General features: G+C 44.9%; 1 protein-coding gene across 1 annotated transcript in view; it reads left to right on the forward strand.

Annotated features, from left to right (window-relative positions):
• Positions 1–12,034, forward strand: part of RHPN1 (rhophilin Rho GTPase binding protein 1) — a 57,015-nt gene extending 44,981 nt beyond the window's left edge. Inside the window, exons 11-15 of the mRNA XM_069096900.1 lie at positions 3,606–3,800; positions 5,070–5,146; positions 6,049–6,195; positions 8,649–8,807; positions 9,569–12,034. Coding sequence (XP_068953001.1) covers positions 3,606–3,800; positions 5,070–5,146; positions 6,049–6,195; positions 8,649–8,807; positions 9,569–9,754 — 764 coding nt within the window. The 3' untranslated portion in view covers positions 9,755–12,034. The remainder of the gene's footprint in view (positions 1–3,605; positions 3,801–5,069; positions 5,147–6,048; positions 6,196–8,648; positions 8,808–9,568) is intronic.
• The last annotated feature ends 5,443 nt before the right edge of the window (positions 12,035–17,477 follow it).

A 17,477-nucleotide genomic window follows, 5' to 3' on the forward strand; every position in this document is an offset into this window, starting at 1 on the left:
TGTTCCCACTGTCTTACTCTGAACACTTCTTTCGACTGCTGTGTTGCCACCGCCTCTGCTCTTTGCGTCCCCCCCCTCCCCCACATCCTCAAGGAAGCCCCTCTGAACTCTACTCCCCCCCCCCACTCTGCCCCAGTCTAGATCTCTCACCTAGCTCAGCCCCCAAGACACTGAAGGTGTTACCAGTAATCCCTGTGTTCAGCTGGAGCAGCAACTCCCTAGACAGTACCTGCCCTGACCCACCAAATGGACAAGTGTCTTCCTGGCCCCTTCCCCATCAGCCCCACTCCTAGAAATCTTCCAGCCTGGACTCAGCCAGTCTTTACTCAGTCCTTACTTTGCCAAATCCCTTGGACACTGCAGACCTCATCCCAACCCCATCCCTTTGTTGACAAGGTCACCACTCCCCCAGCCCAAGTCCTCTTTTGCCTAATTAAGGCCTTTGCTGACCTGGCAGAGATTAGAGCCAGCATGCCATGCCCAGCTGGGAAAATGCCTCCCACACAGAGGAACATTTCCCTCCTTCCTCCCTCCCCTTATATCTGCACATGGCAGGGTATATAATCAGCTCAGAGGTTTGGGGAGGAGGATTAGAGTTCAGAGGGGCTTCCTTGAGGATGTGGGGCCAGAGCTGGGCTTTGAAGAAATGGGAATTGGAGAAGGCTGGGTGCAGGGGGGAAGGAGGAGACCATTCTAGACAAGGAAATGGTGTTGGCTGGAGAAGAAGAAACATGAAGGGAATATTCCAACTCCAGAAACATTTATTAAATTCCTACTGTATACTAGGTGCTGTGCTTGATGTTGGGGATACAAAGACAGAAAATGATACAGTCCTAGCTCTCAAGGAGGGAGACAGCATGGTTTAGTAGGGAAAGACTTTGGATTTGGGTAGAATATCTGGTTTTGAATCCCATCTTTGTCCATGTCGTACCTATGTCATCTGGGGCAGGTGACTCAACTTGTCTAAAACTGAATTCATTATGTTTTCCCCAAACCCTCTCCCCTTCAAAATTTCCTCATTACTGTTGAGGGTACCACCATCCTTCCAGGCCTTCAGGCTCAAAACCTAGCCATAATCCTTGATGCCTCACTCTCTCTCATCCCCCATAACCAGTCAGTGGTCCTGACATGTCAGTTTTACCTTTGTAGTATCTCTCATATGTGCCCCCCTTCTCTCCTGTGATACTGCCACCAGACCTGTAGGCCCCTATCCCCTTTTCCTTAGACTGTTGGGAGAACCTGCTGGTTGGTGTCTCTGCCCTAAGTCTCTTCCCTCTCTAATCCATTCTCTAAAATACACATGTGCCCATCTCACCTCCCCCCCTAGTGACTCCAGGATTCAATCTAAAATCCTCTATGAGGTCTTCAAAGTGCTTTATAACCTGGGCCCTTCCTACCTTCCAGTCTTCTTATGCCCTGGTCCCCTCCACATCCTCTGTAGTCCAGTGACACTGGGCATCCTGGCTGGAGGCAGAGCCTTGAAAACACTCTGTCTTCTTATCCCAGGCATTTTCTCCAGCTGTGCCCCGTACCTGTGACTCTCTCCCTGCTCGTCTCTGCCTGATGGCTTCCCTGGCTGAGTCCCACCTTGTTCAAGAAGTCCCCCTTAATGCCAGTGTCTTCCCTCTGTCGATCTCCAATTTACCTCATAGAGATATACATATGTGTATATATATATATATATATATTTTTTTAAATGCCTCTTTCTATATCTTGTGTGTACACAGTTATTTTCAGGTTATTTCTTCCATCAGACTGTAAACTGCTTGAGGACAGGACTGTCTTTTGTCTTTATTCTTACCCCAGTGCTTAGTGCAGTGTCTTGCGCAGAGTGAGCACTTCATAAATGCTGGTTAATTCACTGGCTGATGTACCTACCTCTCTGGGCCTCAGACTGTAAGATATGACGGCTGGTTGAAGGAATTGTAGATGTTTTCGCTGAAGAAAGGAAGGCTTAAGGGAGACATGATAGCCATGTTCTGGTGTTTGAAGCTAGAATATTAGAAATTTTTGAAATTATACTAAGTTGTACTAAAACTCCTTTCTGTGAGTACAGCTAGTATCATTTGCTTTTACTCCACTAGGGGTAAAACTAGGCACTAGCCTAGCACAGTGCTTGACATATAGTAGTGTTAGGTTAATTGAATTGATTGAAGGCTTTTTGTAAGAAGGATTAGACATGGTCATAGAAGATAACACTAGGGGAAGTTGGGAAAATTTGTAGAGAGATAGCCATTGACTCCACAGAAGGAATAACTTCTCAACTATTTTGTTGTTCGGTCATGTCTGACTCTCCAGGACTCAATTTGGAGTTTTCTTGTCAAAGATACTGGAGTGGTTTGCCTTTTCCTTCTCCAGCTCATTTTACAGATGAAGAATCTAAGGCAAATGGGGTTAAGTGACTTGCCCAGGGTCACACAGCTATTCCGTGTCTGAGACTAGATTTGAACTCAGGGAGATGTGTCTTCTTGACTTAGGCCTGACACACTCTGTCCACTGCATATCAGAGCTGCCCAAATGCTGAATGGATTGTCTTAGGAGGTAGTGAGTTTTCCTGTCTTCAAGATCTTCAAGAGAAAGCAAGATGATCATTTGATGGGAATGTTTTAATAACAGACTCTTGCTTAGGTCCAAGGTGGACAAGGGACCCTTTGAAGTCACTTCTAACTGATATTCTGTGACCTAGAAGATGAGGAGGTTGGATTAGATCTCTTAGGTCTCCCAGCTCCAGAGCATATATGGCATGAATGATGGAAAAAGTCCTAGACTTGAAGTTTAGAGTTCTGGGTTTGAATTCTGCCTTGAATACTTCACTTTTAAGAACCTTAGTTTCTTCAGCTGTAAAATGGGAGTAGTAATACCAAACCATTTACCTCAAAGGCAAGCACTTTGTGAGCCTTAAAGCACTATAGAAGTGGGAGCTATTATTGTCCCAGCAGAGTCTCACAACAACCTTATGAAATAAGCAGGGGTAATATTTTTTGGCATTATAATTATCCTGGCATGTATCTTATCCCCTCTATGACAGGACAAATGAATAAGCATTGTTAACTTAAGTGCTTATATAATAATCATGATAACAGCTAGCATTTATGTAGCACCCTGAAATTAGCAATGTGCTTTACAAATATCTCATTTTATCCTCACCTACTTCCTTGGGAAGTAGGTGCCCATTTTATTATTTTACAGATGGGGAAACTGAGGCAGACAGTGGTGAAATGACTTGCCCAGGGTCACACAGCTAGGAAGTGTCTGAGACTAGATTAGAATTCAGGTCTTCCTGACTCCAGCCAAGCCCACTGAGCCACCTAGCTGCCTACTGTGCGCCAACCATTGTGCAAAGTACTGGGGATGCTAACTAGATTCTAAGTTCCACAAAGATAGGGTTATATATTATTTACATTTTCCATCTCCCCTAGTACTGAGCACAGTGCTCTGCAAACAGTGCTTAATAACCGTCTTTGAAGTGATTTGGATTCAGGAGACTTGGGTTCTATTCTGCTGGCTCTGTGGCCTTCGGAGAGCCCCTTCCCCTCTCCAAAACTCAGCAGTTCTTCCATAGCATGATGGAGTCAGGCATCTCTAACTCCTATGAACCTCCCCAGCAAAGGCACACCTGCGGAAGGCCATGATGAATCACGAAGAAGCCCTACGTCTCCACGCAGTCTGCCGCATCCTTCGAAAGATGGACCTGCTGCAGGAAGTCGTGTCCCTGGCTCACAGGCGCTCCCTGGCCAAGTACTCAGAGATCGACCATGAGGATGATTTCTTTGAGACTGCGGAAGCCCCTGAAGTCCACCGTGAGTGGGGGTTCTGGGGGCTTGGGGCCATGGTGTGTGTGTGTGTGTGTGTGTGTGTGTGTGTGTGTGTGATTCCTCTGGGTGGTGGAGGAAAGGAGAGAATTCTACCTGAGGGAGTGAGTGACCCCCTGCATCTTCCAAGCCTTGTGGTTCCTAGGACGTAGATTTGAGCTGAAAGGGAACTGAGAGTCCTCTTGACCATTTCCTTCCTACTACAAATAAAGAAATCAACTTGTTAATAATTCACCTCCCTCACCATTACAAAGAGGCAGTCATGTGATCCACAGTTGGGAAATCTGGGTGCAGCTCCTTGTTGTGCTACTTCTTACCTCTGTAACTATGGGCAAATGACTACCTTTCACTGGGCCTCTGTAAAATGAGGAGCTTAGACTTAGGTGACGCCTGACGTCCTTTCCAGCTCTAAATCTTGGATTCTTGTCGCATCTTTCTTGATGCCTGATCCTCACAGCTCAGAGGATGAGCAGAGGAGGGAAGGTCCAGCAAGGACAAGAAGCCACTTACTCATATCACACAGTGGACCAAAGCCCAGATAGCGTCATTCTCGGCCCTTCTGCTCCTCATTCTTGCCTTCTATCACATGGATGCCAAATAGAATTTGCAGAGTATTTCTGCATGTCCCACGTTAGCTCATTTACAACAGAGAATGTGATATTTTGTGATTTTTAGAAAGCAGAATATTAGCCCATGGAATGTTAGATCCTAGAGGGTCCTCAGATCTGAACCCTTTATAGATGGGGAACTAAGGTTGGATTCTAGCTGGCCTATGACTATGACCTATGACCCATTTAGATGGGTCAGTACCAAACCAAGGTCCACCTCTTCTCTCTCTTTGTTCAAGTGGGGATAGGGCACTTTCTCCTCACTGGGTATGTGGCCTTTAACTGTAGAGAAGTAAGTCAGTGTGATACAGGGTCCAAGAGAAGCCAGGTTGTGGAGATACAGTGAACATAGGTGATAGGCTAAAGAAAAGCTTCTTTTCTTGTTTTCTCTGGGGTTGTTTCTGGTCCGTGTGTTTCTTGGGGGAGAGACAAATGGTATTTTTTTGGGGGGTGGGGTTAGGTGACAGATGGTGGGAAGAATCTTGGGGGTGAGGCAAGAAGAGAGTGTTTAATCTGGGAAGGCTTCCTGTGGGAGGTAAAAATGTGTGTTTCTCTTTATGTTACTCGATGGAAGAATGATGGATTAGGCCAGTCCTGGCTTTTCTGTTTGGTCCTTGATCTGACTAATATTTGATTTTTATATTTTTAGCCAAGACTCACCAGAAGCCAGAGATAAAGACACCCAACTTCTCCCAAGTGAAGGTGACAGACATCTTCCACCGCTTGGTGAGTCCTCAAGGCCCTCCCTGGGACCTGTGGCTTTTGCTCTCTGACCAGGGAACCCAACTCTATTCCTTCTTAAGTAATAATAGCTATTTACAAATATGCCAGGCAAACACTCTCTCATTGGACCCTCACAACAATCCTTGGAAGTAGATGCTATTATTACATTATTATTAGATTTTACTGATGAGGAAACCAGGGCAAACAGAAATGAAATGACTTTGTCCAAGACTGGATTTGAACTCAGATCTTCCAGATTCCAGGCCCAGCATTCTATCCACTGTACCACCTCTTAATAGTCTTCTTGCTGCTACTCCAGAAGACAGGTATCCGAGGTCTTCTCCCTGTTTCACACCCTGAGGGGATCAAAGGACTTTCCCAAACCAGAACAAACTCATGGCCAAGTCTGGAACCCAAGACTCCTCCCACAATCCCACTTCCATCCTTTTTTCTCTGACAATGGGATTAAAAACCCCTCATTTGGGAGCCTTCCACATTCCTAAACCCTTTCTCCATCCATGTTCTCATTTCTCTATTAACCCTGTCTCCCACTCAATATAAATGCCTCTGAAGAGATTAACCTTGTTTTATTCCATAAATTGAAAATATAACAAATTTTTTAAAAAGAGATTAACCTTAATTAGGAAACCAAAGCCCAGGAAAAGGAAGGAGGTTACATAGTAAATCACAGCTTTGGGATAGATGAGAAAACTGGGGTGCAGGAAGGGTCAGGATTATAGGTAGTAAGTAACAATCTAAGCCAGGCCTCAAGACTCCAAGTCCATTGGGGTTCCTGTGTAACATGCTACTGCTGATTGAAAGGAATTTGACCCCAACAAGGCATTAATGGGGGGTAGGAGAAAAAGTGCACGTGGCTGGGTCTTCAGGCTTCTGTCTCCCCACAGGGGCCCCTGTCTGTGTTCTCTGCCAAGAACCAGTGGCGGCTAAAGGGGCCCATACACCTGACTCGAGGTGAAGGTGGCTTTGGATTCACTCTCAGGGGAGATTCTCCTGTTCTCATTGCGGCTGTAATCCCTGGGGGCCGGGCTGAGGTAAGTGAACCCCGGATTCCCAGGGCTATGGCCCTGCCCTGAAAGAGCTCCAAGTGCTGAGAGGGAGATGGGATAGGGAAGGTGCTTCAGTGCTGCTCGAGGAGCCTTTGAGACTGGGGTTAGGGGGGTAAAATTCTTCCTTCTGGGGGTCTCTGGGGCTGAGTGGGGGGACTTAGCTCTGCTCCAAGAGAGCCCCAAGGGATGATGGGGAAGACACGGCCTCTGCCCTCAGGGACTTGGCAGGAACATAGATGCCATTGGTAACCTGTCCAGCTCAGCATCCCTTTATACATAGACATACTGGAATTTGCTGAGGGAGGCTTCCTGGAGGAGACCAATTTGGAGCCAGGTCTGTCAGAAGGAAAGGGGGCAGGGAGTCCCTGACTCCTTTGGCCTTGCCTGTGGGAAAGAGTCTATATTATCTACCTGCCTTCTGCCTATTATATGTACCTCTCTGGCTCCCCAGCCTGGAGCCTAAATTCTTGCCTATGTCCTGACTCCTTCCCTTCCCAAAGTGTGTTTGGGATGGACCTGGCCCAGAGGAGAAGAGAGTCTCGTAGGATCACAGAGTTAGAGCCAAAAGGGACTGGGTAGAGGACCTTTAATACAACCCTCCCATTTTATAGATGAGAAAACTGAGGACCACAGAAATGAGGTGGCTGGCTGGTGATGGCTGGGCCAGTGTCCTTCCAGGGATGCCAGCCATCGTGAGGCAGCGTTGGCCCCAGCCCAAGGGGTGCTCCTGCCTTCAAAGAGATGGTCCAGGTTCAGGAGCTCACTGATTTGGGGCTGATCCCGGCTTTTTTATGCCTCCTGCCCAGGCACTAGCCTGACTAGTCAGCCTTTCCAACATGCACCTTCCATTCCAGCCACAACGGGGCTTTTTCTGTCCTATGAGAAATTAACTCCTGATCTTTACTCAAGCCGTTCCTGTCACTGATAAACCCCTCTTGACTTCCCCTGTCCTTCAGTGTTTATCTGGAGCCATACTGCCTCCAGGAAGCCTCGACTAACTTCTTTAGTGCAGTGATTTCTCCATCCTTCCAACTTCTGTAACCTTAACATTTATTATTATTTTGTCTTTTTGGAGGGAGGAAGGCAGGGATGAAAGTAGGATTAAGTGATTTGTCCAAGATCACATAGCTAGTAAGTGTTAAGTGTCTGAGGCCAGATTTGAACTCGGGTCCTCCTGACTCCAGGGTTGGTACTCTATTCACTGTGCCACATCCCTGCCCCATATTATTATTATTTTTTTACTAGAGTGGCTATTGTGTGGATGGAAAGAAAGGAATGTTATTTTTTTTGGTGGTGGTGGGGACATTCAGAGTTAAGTGACTTGGCCAAGGTCACACAGCTAGTAAGTGTTTGAGGCTGGATTTGAACTTAGATCCTCCTCACTCCAGGGCCAGTACTCTATCCACTATACCCTCTAGCTGCCCCTAAAAATAAGTTCACAGACTTTTTCTTTTTGAGACAATCAGGGTTAAGTGACTTGCCCAGGGTCACACAGCTAGTACATTCCTGAGGCTGAATTAGAACTCAGGTCTTAGGACTCCAGGGCTGGCTCTCTATCCACTATGCCACCTAGCTATTGTGTGCAGACTTAGTTTGGGTTTAACTGTTCAAGGGAAGTACCTTATGGCTAATGCAGAAATGTTTTGCATGACTTGATATGTATAGTGGGTATTGTATTTCTTGCTTTCTCAATGGATAGGGCCAGGTGGAAGGAGGGAGAGAATTTGGAACTGAAAATAAAATTCAGTTTAAAAAAAATTTTTTTTAAAAGAGAAGGACCATAGGCACCACCTGGAAAGATATGATGGAAAGCTTGTTGGATCTCGTCAGAAGGCTTAGGTTTGTGTCGTGATTCTGACATTTATTGGTAGTGTGACCTTGGACCAGTCACTTCTCTGTATCCTCTGAGGGTGTATCCTCATTTATAAAATGAGGATCAAAACATTTGTTCTTCCCTGCTTTATACTGTTGTTGTGGGAGAAAGTGCTTTGTTAACCTTAAAGCACCATGGACATAGAAATTATTCATAGTCCATTTTGCAGATTAGCAAGCTGAGGCCGAGGGAGGGGATGTGACTTATTAAAGGCTGACATAGCAAGTCAGTGAGAGAGAGCTGGGACTAGTTCCCAAGTCTCGTGACTCCCAGGCCAGGGCTTTTTCTACCACATCACAGGGAACCTGAAGGTGTGGGGATCTGGCCAAAGTCGCTGTCTAGGCAGCAAAGCTGGGGCCAACATTCCATTTTTGAATCTTCTGTTCACAAATAGACTGGAATGGCCTGACTCCACATAGGCTGGTACTTTGTCTGAGTCTGGGAAACAATACTGCCCATTTGCAGAGAGCTCATCATAAATTGAGTTAGGCCCAGGGGAAGCCAGCTGCCTCAGGTCAGGTGTCACTTTCCCTAGGGGTTCACCCTCTACCCCCACTCTCTGCAGGCAGCCGGACTAAAGGAGGGTGATTATATTGTCTCTGTGAATGGGGAGCCCTGCAAGTGGGGGAAGCACTCAGAGGTGGTGGCCCTGCTGACAGGCGTGGGAGAAGAAGGTGTGGACATCGGAGTGGTCACGCCCCAGCGAGAGGAGCCACTTGGCCTGGTAACCTTGAGCCCCCAGGATGGGATGGGAGATTGTGGGGGAGGGCCCAGAGGCCAGGGAGTTCCCCTCTATGAAGGGTTTTCTAGAGGCAGAGGAGGTCTAACCTGTGATACCTTATATCAGTGAGAGCTAGACAGAGCCTAGGAAACTGAGTCCCAGAGAGAGGAAGGGATGTTTTCTTTAGTCACAGAATCACAGGGCCTCAAGTCAACCTGTACCTGAACAGGATCCACTTTACTCCACCCCCCACACGTGTCATCATCCAGCCTTTGTCTGGAGACTCCTTTGCCTGGGAACTCACTACCCCCCAAAGTAACCCATTCTAGTTTAGAATAAGCTCTAATTGTTAGGAAGTTGTCAAATTAAATTAAACCAAAAGCTGTCTCTGTAATTTTCACCCATTGCTTCTGGCTTTGGTTTCTTCAGTTAAGTAGAATTAAAAAAAAAAACCCATTAACTTTTTAATTCCTTGTTAGGCATTTTCTAATGGTTCTGGGTAATTTTTTTGGCTTAAGGATTGTCTGTTGGTCTTTGATGACCATTGTATATGGGTATCATCTATTGTTTGAGATTAAAAAAAAATTGCCTCCTTTAAAATATACCTTTGCCAGGTCCTTGTCTCTGCATGAAAAGATTCGAGGGGTGATCTTGGGGATGATAGGTGGGACAGGAGGGTGGGGGATAGGAGGAGGAAGAGGGGACTTGCTGGAGGAGGGTATACGGGGATGACTGTCTCACTCCCATTCTCTGTCTGTGACCAGGGCGATAAGAAGATGACCACCTTGTCCTCAGTTGGGCTCTTGCGCAGTGACAAGGAAAATGGTGGACAGTCGGTCACACTGCCTGGACCTTTCCTTGGCTGGAACAAGAAGGCCAAGCGGGGCCAGGGCCTGAAGCGGCTCCAGCCTTTCTCCCCATCGGCGGACAACACACCAGCTTCCTGCTGAGGCACCTGCCCTGTTACATCTTCCTTGGCCCTCCCTAAAGGGCTGGTGACCAGAGGCCAGAAGCACCCCTTGCCCTGGCTTGGGAACCTCTAAGAGGCAACTGACTTCTGACTAGTTATGGGAATGGAGCCTGAGGATTTCTTTCCCTTTTGGCTCAGACAGCCCCTGCAGAACCTCAGGGATGTCTGTGGATGGCCCAGGCATCTTTCCCAGCTCCATTTCCCCTCTGCCTGTGGGTGCTGGGGGTAGGAGGAGGTCCCAGGATCTCTTCCTCTAAACCTTGTAAACTTTGAAGCACTAGAGAAATGAGCCCTGTTCTTACTATTCTCCTGAGACTTGGTGATATAGTAGAGCTAACACTCGCACTTGTAGCCAGCAGACCTGTATTCAAATCCTGGCTATGCCACTCGCTAGTTGTGTTACCTTGAGTAAGTCACTTCCCCTGCTCAGGCCTCAGTTTCCTTAAGTGCTGTAGAAATGGAAAGGGTTGATCCCATTGGACCAGATTGGTGAAAGCTCATATTTCTGTAGCATATTAAAATGTACAAAGCACTTTCCTGAGAGGGGAATCCTGGGATTATTATCTATTTTACAAAGAAAACTGGGGCCAGGAGAGAAGAATTTACTTGCTCAGGGTCATCAGGCCAGTTTCAAAAATGAGTCTTCTGATTCCAAGTCCAGGTTCCATACTCCTGCCCTGAGATGCTCATCCATGGGACAAGACAGGCCACAGCTATGGGGGCTCCTGCCCCAAAGCTGCCGTTCTCCTCAGGAGGAAGAGTTCTCCTCCTCCTCCTCCTCCCAGAGCTTCACCCACACAGACCCTGAGCAGGGTAAGAGACAGCCTCTGAGATAGGCCTTTGGCAGGGCCCATGTGGGGCCCTTGTCCTTCTGGGTTTTAATTAAGGGCCCAGAGGGCCTTGGAGTGATCTTGGAGTCCCATTCTGTCATATTGCAGGAGAGGAAACAGATCCAGGACAGGGAACAAACTTGCTCAGGGTGACCTGGTGAGTTACAAGCTGATGTAGGACTGAGAGCCAGGTGTCCTAACTCCAGGCCTGGTACTCTACACACACGCACTAGTTACATTAATAGAGAATTGTGTCTGGTAAACATCTGCAGCGGGGGGGGGCAGTGTTTTGGGGAAGGGAGGCTCCGACCCTGGATGAGTCAATTCTCTTGGCCTCAGTTTCCCCCTCTGTCAAATGAGGAAATTGGAATTCTTCCTCTCTAAGGGTCCAAGGAGTCTTGAGTTCTCTTCAGGGGTAGAACCTTCTCCCCTCAATCCATACTCTGCCCTCTCCTTTAAGACTTAACTCAGGTGTCCCCTCCAGGAAGCCCCCTCCATGATCACCCATTTGAAGTGATCTTTCCCTCTTTGGATTTCAAAGTCCTTGGCTTGGTCTCCATTACACTGTCATTGTATCACATTTATTTCTGTAGAAGCAATGTCCTTTTAGACTGAACTGGATGGTCAAGATGTGTGAGTAGTAGGCACATAATAAATGTTTGAGTCAAATGGAATTTGTCTGTATGGCTGGAGGGGGGCAGGGTCCTGCTTCTCAGATTCCAACAGGAGTGGCCTGGGTAGGCTGAGAGAAAAGAAATAAGACACATCACCAACTTGGGGAATCCAGTGACAAACTGGGGCGGAGGGAGGCAGGGGGAGTTAGTCTTCATCCCTGGGCCCTCCTCAGAGGGGGACGTTGGGACATCCCTGTTCTCCTAGGCTGCCTGCAAACTCAAAGCACATTTCTAAGTTTATTTAGTAGGAATAATGTAGAAGAGATTCTATTTCAGGTATGGTTTGGAGTAGACGGCCTCCGAGGTGCCTTCCACTAGTGTTTAAGATTCTGTGATTCTCAGCAGAGAGGGTTGAGTATCAGCTCCTATTTCTGAATGGCAGGAGGAACGCAGCCTTTTTCAAATTAGCTACCTGGTCTCAGGGCAGCAGGGAGAGTACATTTCTGAGTTAGGAGATAGATGGAGCAGGGAGCTCTAAGAAAAATCTCCCCTCCCCTTATCTCTGACTTCTTTCCTCCCTAGCCCCAAATCTGAATTTTCCTACCTTTCTCTCACTTCTAGTAGATTCTGGATTGTCATTGGCAGGGATGGTCCTTCTATTTTAAATAGGGATTGTCCAGAGATTAGAAAAATGTTCTGAAATTCTAGCATGAGATAGAATAGAACTGAAACTTGAGATCCTGATTCTCTCAGGTAATACATAAGTCCCTTTAATATAGCATATTAAAGAATTCTCAAAGGAGGAATGGAAAATTATTAAGTGTATGAGAGATTAATCCAAATCACTAATCGTTAAGAGACACAAATTAAAACAGCTTTGAGGTTTCAATTTACATACAATAAATTGGCAAAGATGACAAAAGGTGAGAATATTCATGTTGGAGTGGTTGTGGAATAACAGGCATGCTTGACAGAGTTGTGAACTTGTCACACCATTCTGGACTGCAATTTGGAATTATGCTAAGAAAGTAACCAAAATGTCTATAGCTTTTGACCCAGAGATCCCACTGCTAGGCATATACCTCAAGGAAGTCAATGATTTTTTTTAAAGTCCCATATACATCAAAATATTTATAGCAGCCCATTTTGTAATAGTAAGGAGGTGGGGGCAAAGCAGATTGGGGAAGGGCTAAATAAATTGTAACAGGAACATGTAGTGGAATATAACACCTCTAAGAAGTGATGGCTGTGATTACCTCAGAGAAGCATCCAAAGGCTTATTTGAACTGATGCAAGGTGAAGCAAACAGAACCAGGAAAAAACTGTGAAATTATTAAGACAATGTAAGTAGAAACAACACCAAAATATCATAATGACCAAACTTGACCCCAGTAAAGGTAAGGGAGAATGAACCTTTATCCCTTCTTTGCAGAAGTGAGTGGGTATGGGTATGGAACACTAAATAAGATGGTGTACTTAGTTTATGTGTTAGTAGGTGAACATTTTTCCGCTCTGTTTATATGGATGCTCTCTGGGAAGGGAGGGAAGGATATATTGGAACATATTGATGAGATAACAAAAGCTATTAATAAAAATTGTTAAAAATACTTTTGGCATGTTAAAATTACAAAGAATCTTCCTCAAAAATGATTTTGAGTAGAGGTAGTATTTTCATCCTTATTTAGCAGTTAAGAAAACTAAGGCTCAGGGAGGTAAGGATATGCCCTAGGTCTTATAACAGCAGATGATTAAGGCAAGCACTTTCAATTAAATTAAACACTTATTGTACTTCTGCTTTGTGTATTATGCTTTGCTGTAGAAATACAAAGATTAAATAATCTCTTTCCTCAGGAAGTTTACAAATGAAAAGATGAGTTGTTACAAGGGTTTCCCCCCTCCCCCAGTGAGTAGGGAGTCGAAGAGAAGGGAAAAAAAGTCTATTTTTTCCAATGAAAAAATACAATTTAATATTTTCAAATCAATTTTTGTTCATTGAAAAAAAATACAATTTAGTATTTTCAGACCTATTTTTGCCCATTGAAAAAAATACAATTTAATTTTTCAAAAATAAATTAGTAGGTGGGAAAAGTAGTCTAATTCTTTGGTTTCACAGATGAAGAAACTGAGTCCCAGAGAGGGAAAGTCATTTGCCTGAGGTCACAGAGCAGATCATTCCACTGTGGCATTCTCCTTTCACTGAGGAGCAAAGAGAAAAGCCAGGAGAAACTGCTGAAGCTGGACCAAAGGATGGTCAAATCAATGTCAACATGGCATTCCACTCATGTTCAGGGCTGAAAGCAATTCCAATGAGGAAATGGAGCTTTCTTAGAAAGGAAAGGCTCCTTGGAGAAGACAGAAACAGAAGGAAGGAAGAGAGCCTGTGTGGTTGGGGCTCTCGGAGAAGAAAAGGAGAAGTTGGAGCCAGAGCCCTCAGGGCAGGGGCAGAGGGAGGCCCTGACCTCCACCCCAGCCCTACGTTGGCCTTCTGTGGCCACCCCCATCCTCTGAACTTTTTGCAAGCACAATGAGAAGTCTTGAAACTTCTGTCTTTCATACTGAAAGATGAAGAGGGTCAGGTGGTGGGCTCCATACTGAAAATATGTGTCCAAAGGGTGGTGTCCCTCTACAGTTATAATACAAATGACAATTGCTAACATTCACATAATACTTTGTGGTTTTTAAAAAATTTATTTTATTTCTAATTTATGGAATAAAACAAGCATTTTCATAACAGTGCAAGATAAGAGTATTGCACATGAAACTGCAGATCTACAATGTGTAACTTGCTATTCCTTTTAAATTTACAACAAAGTTATCATGTAAATTTCTTATTTCTTTTTTCTTTCTTCCCACTCATCTCCCCCCCCCCCTTAGCTTTCCAAATATGATTTTATTTTATCCTGACAACAATCTTGGGAGGTAGGTCCTATTATCTGAGGTTAGGTGACTCTCCCAGGGTCACACAGCTAGGAATTATGAGAGGCTGCATCTGTTCACCAAAAAGGGATGCCACTGGGGCAGTTGTAGTAGTGACTGACCACAGTGCAGGGGCCACTGGAGGAATCAAACCTGTCCACAGCCAGAACACCAGAGGTGCCTGAAGGAAAGGCTCCCATTGACTTTGGATGGAAGCAGAAGGCAGTGGGTGCCATGGATTCCCAAGATTCTTTCCTTCAGCTGCCATGATTTTCCTTCAACCTCAGGTTACCCAGGTATTTGTTGCCTGAGTTCATTTGGGATGAGGAGAAAGAGAAAGGCATGGCCAAAGGGGCTTGAACCAGCAACTTTTCTCACCAAATGGCTTCAGGAGCCATTTAGGAGACTACACACAATCCTTCATGTCAGATCTGAACATCTAAAATTCCCCTACTTCCCCTGTCCACCCAACAACAGCTTGGCTGGGTTTGGTCTCTCCTGAGGAACAACAGCTAGCAGGCTTTCAATGTGCAGAGGGCTTCACATAATGTAACCTCATTTACTCCTCACCATATCACTGGGACATAGATGCTATTGTTGTCCCCATTTTACAGCTGGGGAAACTGAGGCAGCAAAAGGTTAAGTGATTTGCTCAGGGTCACACAGCTAGTGTTTAATAGAGTGTCTTCCTGACTCCAAGTCTAGCACTTTTTTCTTCTGCCCCACCTAAGCACCCAGTCCTTGCTCCTATAGCCACTCTCGTGGTCCTTGTCAATCCCAGGGACTGACTTTCCTTCTGACTCTGAAGTCTGCATAGTTCTGGAAAAGAGATGAACCTTGGGAGAAAGAAGGGAAAGGCTCGTTGGGTTAGAGTCCTGTCTGGGAATAACCTCAACTAATTAGTCAGTTACTACATCACTTCTGTTTTCAAATACCCAACCATTGGCAGGCAGATTTGACTCCTTGCTCACATAGATCCAGAAAAACTATCTAGGACAAGGGAAATACATTGCTAAAAGGCTTCCTGGGAATGCTGGCGATGAGTGACCCTTCCCTTCTACCTGCTAAGATTCTTAGGTTTCCTTTCCCCTTGAATTGTTAGGGGTGCAAGTCCTCCCACACTATTACTGGTGAACCGCTTTCTAAATAAAGATAAAAGCCACATTTGGAGAAACAGAGATAAAGAGAAGGAGGTAAGCTGTGACTTAGATTTGGCAGTTGGGTGTAGCAGACCCAGGGTCTTTGGTTTGAATTTTGACTTTGCTGAATTTGATGTGTGACCTTGAGCAAGAAACTTCTGTTTTTTTACTTTATAAAATGGAGGAGTGGACTCATTGACTTCAAAAGGTCTTATCCAAATCTTTTTAAAAATTTTTTTAATGAATAAAAATCCACCTCTTCTCCTCTTCACTCCCCAGTCCCATTGAAAAAGGAAGAAAAACCAATACTTTTGTAACTAATAAGCATGATCAAATAAAACAATCCCTACATTGTCAATATATATTTTAAAAGGTCACAGTTTGCATCCTGGGTCCATTAGTTGTCCATCTGGACATGGATGGCATGTTTTATTGTGAGTCCTATAGAATCGTGGTTGGTTATTGTGTTGATCAGAATTCCTAGTCTTTCCATGTTTGTCTTTACAATATTGTTGCTATTGTATACATTGTTTTCCTGGTTCTGCTCATCTTGCTCTGCATCAGTTCTTACAAGTCTTCCCAGGATTTTCTGAAACTATCCTTTCCTCATTCCTCATAGCACAGTAACATTCCTTCACATTCACATACCATAATTTGTCTCACCCAGTTCATAAATTCTATGTGTATGTCCTGACATGCATGAGGAGTTTATTTCACCTTTCTCTAAGACTTATCAACTTATCAGTTGCAGAGTCTTCTTAAAGCTACTTTGGCAAAGAGAATTTCCTCACAGAGAGTTCCCTACACCAGTGAAATCACAAATTCCATACCTCCCCCCAAGTAGAGATAGTATCTCTTCCATACCTTCCCCACGGGGTCATTGCAAGGTTCAAATGACAAAAGGTTTTTTCTTTTTTTCTTTTTGCAAACCTTAAATCACTCTAGAAATACAAGCTCTTATTTTCTGACATTCTGTGCTATCAGGTTGAGGCAGCATGGTCCAATACATAGAATGTTGATGACTGGAGTCAGAAAACCTGGGTTTGAATCCTACTGTTTTTATTGGCCACTTGTGTGTCCTTGGATGTATTACCTCACCTCTCTGGGTCTCAGTTTCCCCACCTGTAAAATGGGTTTCTTTCCAGTGACATTACCACCACTCTGGTTCAGGACCTCATCACCTCTCCCCTGGACAATTGCAGTAGTCTCCTAGTTGGTCTCCCTGCCTCTTCTTACTCCTTTCCCATCTGTCCTCCACTCTACTGTCAAGGTGATTCTCCTAAAGTGCAGCTTGGATCACATCACCCTCCTCTACTCAATGAACTCCAATGGCTTTATGTTACCTCTAGGATAAATACAAATACTGTTATTTGTCCTTTAAAACCATTCACAAACTGGCCTCTTCCTACAGTAATGGAGTTTATGGCATGTGCAGATCTCCTAAAATGGAAGTGCCCATGAGGGAGATGCCAAATGTTTGGATGTTTATTCTCATTCTACTTCTGAAGTAATTATGCCTTTGTAAAAAGCCAACCTGACTGTTGAAGGGTTAAAAGGAATTGGGACACTGGGACTTCTAAAACTGGGGGGCGGGGGGAATCAACAGGGGCTTGAATCAATGGCTGAGACAGCAAACCCTCCCTTAGGCTTCTAAAGGGTGAACCCTGGGGGCAGAGGTATATTGGTAAATGTTTAACAACCGCCTCTCAGGAAAAAAATGGTTTCACAACACACTTTTGATGTTTAATCTCCATTATTAATCTCCATTTTCTCTACCACTTTCCTAAATCTAGACAATCATGAGGGAGTAGAGGGAGGGAGAGAATTTGGAACAGAATAACAACCAAGTAATAATAATTAAAATTAAAAATTTTAAATGTATTTGAGTGACTAAAAAATCCCAACTAGACAACAAAACAATAAATAAATCCCGGATTTGTAGTATTTGCCGGTTTCTGAGGTGTGTTTGCAATGAAAATTTAAGAATCAGCTTTCTAGAGCCTGATTGAGCCAGCTCCGGTATCCCACTTGCCTGGGGGCTGTGGAGGCCAGAGAATCACTGTTATATGACCTTGCCAGTCTTCTTACCCTTCACTCCCCTCTAAGGACTCCACAATCTAGTGATGCTGGCTTTCTTGCTGTTAGATTGTTGACAATCCATTCCCCAACCCTGTACTTTTTTATTGGCTATCTCCCATGCATGG

This window comes from Petaurus breviceps, unplaced genomic scaffold (assembly GCF_028583685.1).
Source record: "Petaurus breviceps papuanus isolate PSGF00001 unplaced genomic scaffold, PetGlider_PUasm1.0 339, whole genome shotgun sequence".
NCBI lineage: Eukaryota > Metazoa > Chordata > Mammalia > Diprotodontia > Petauridae > Petaurus > Petaurus breviceps.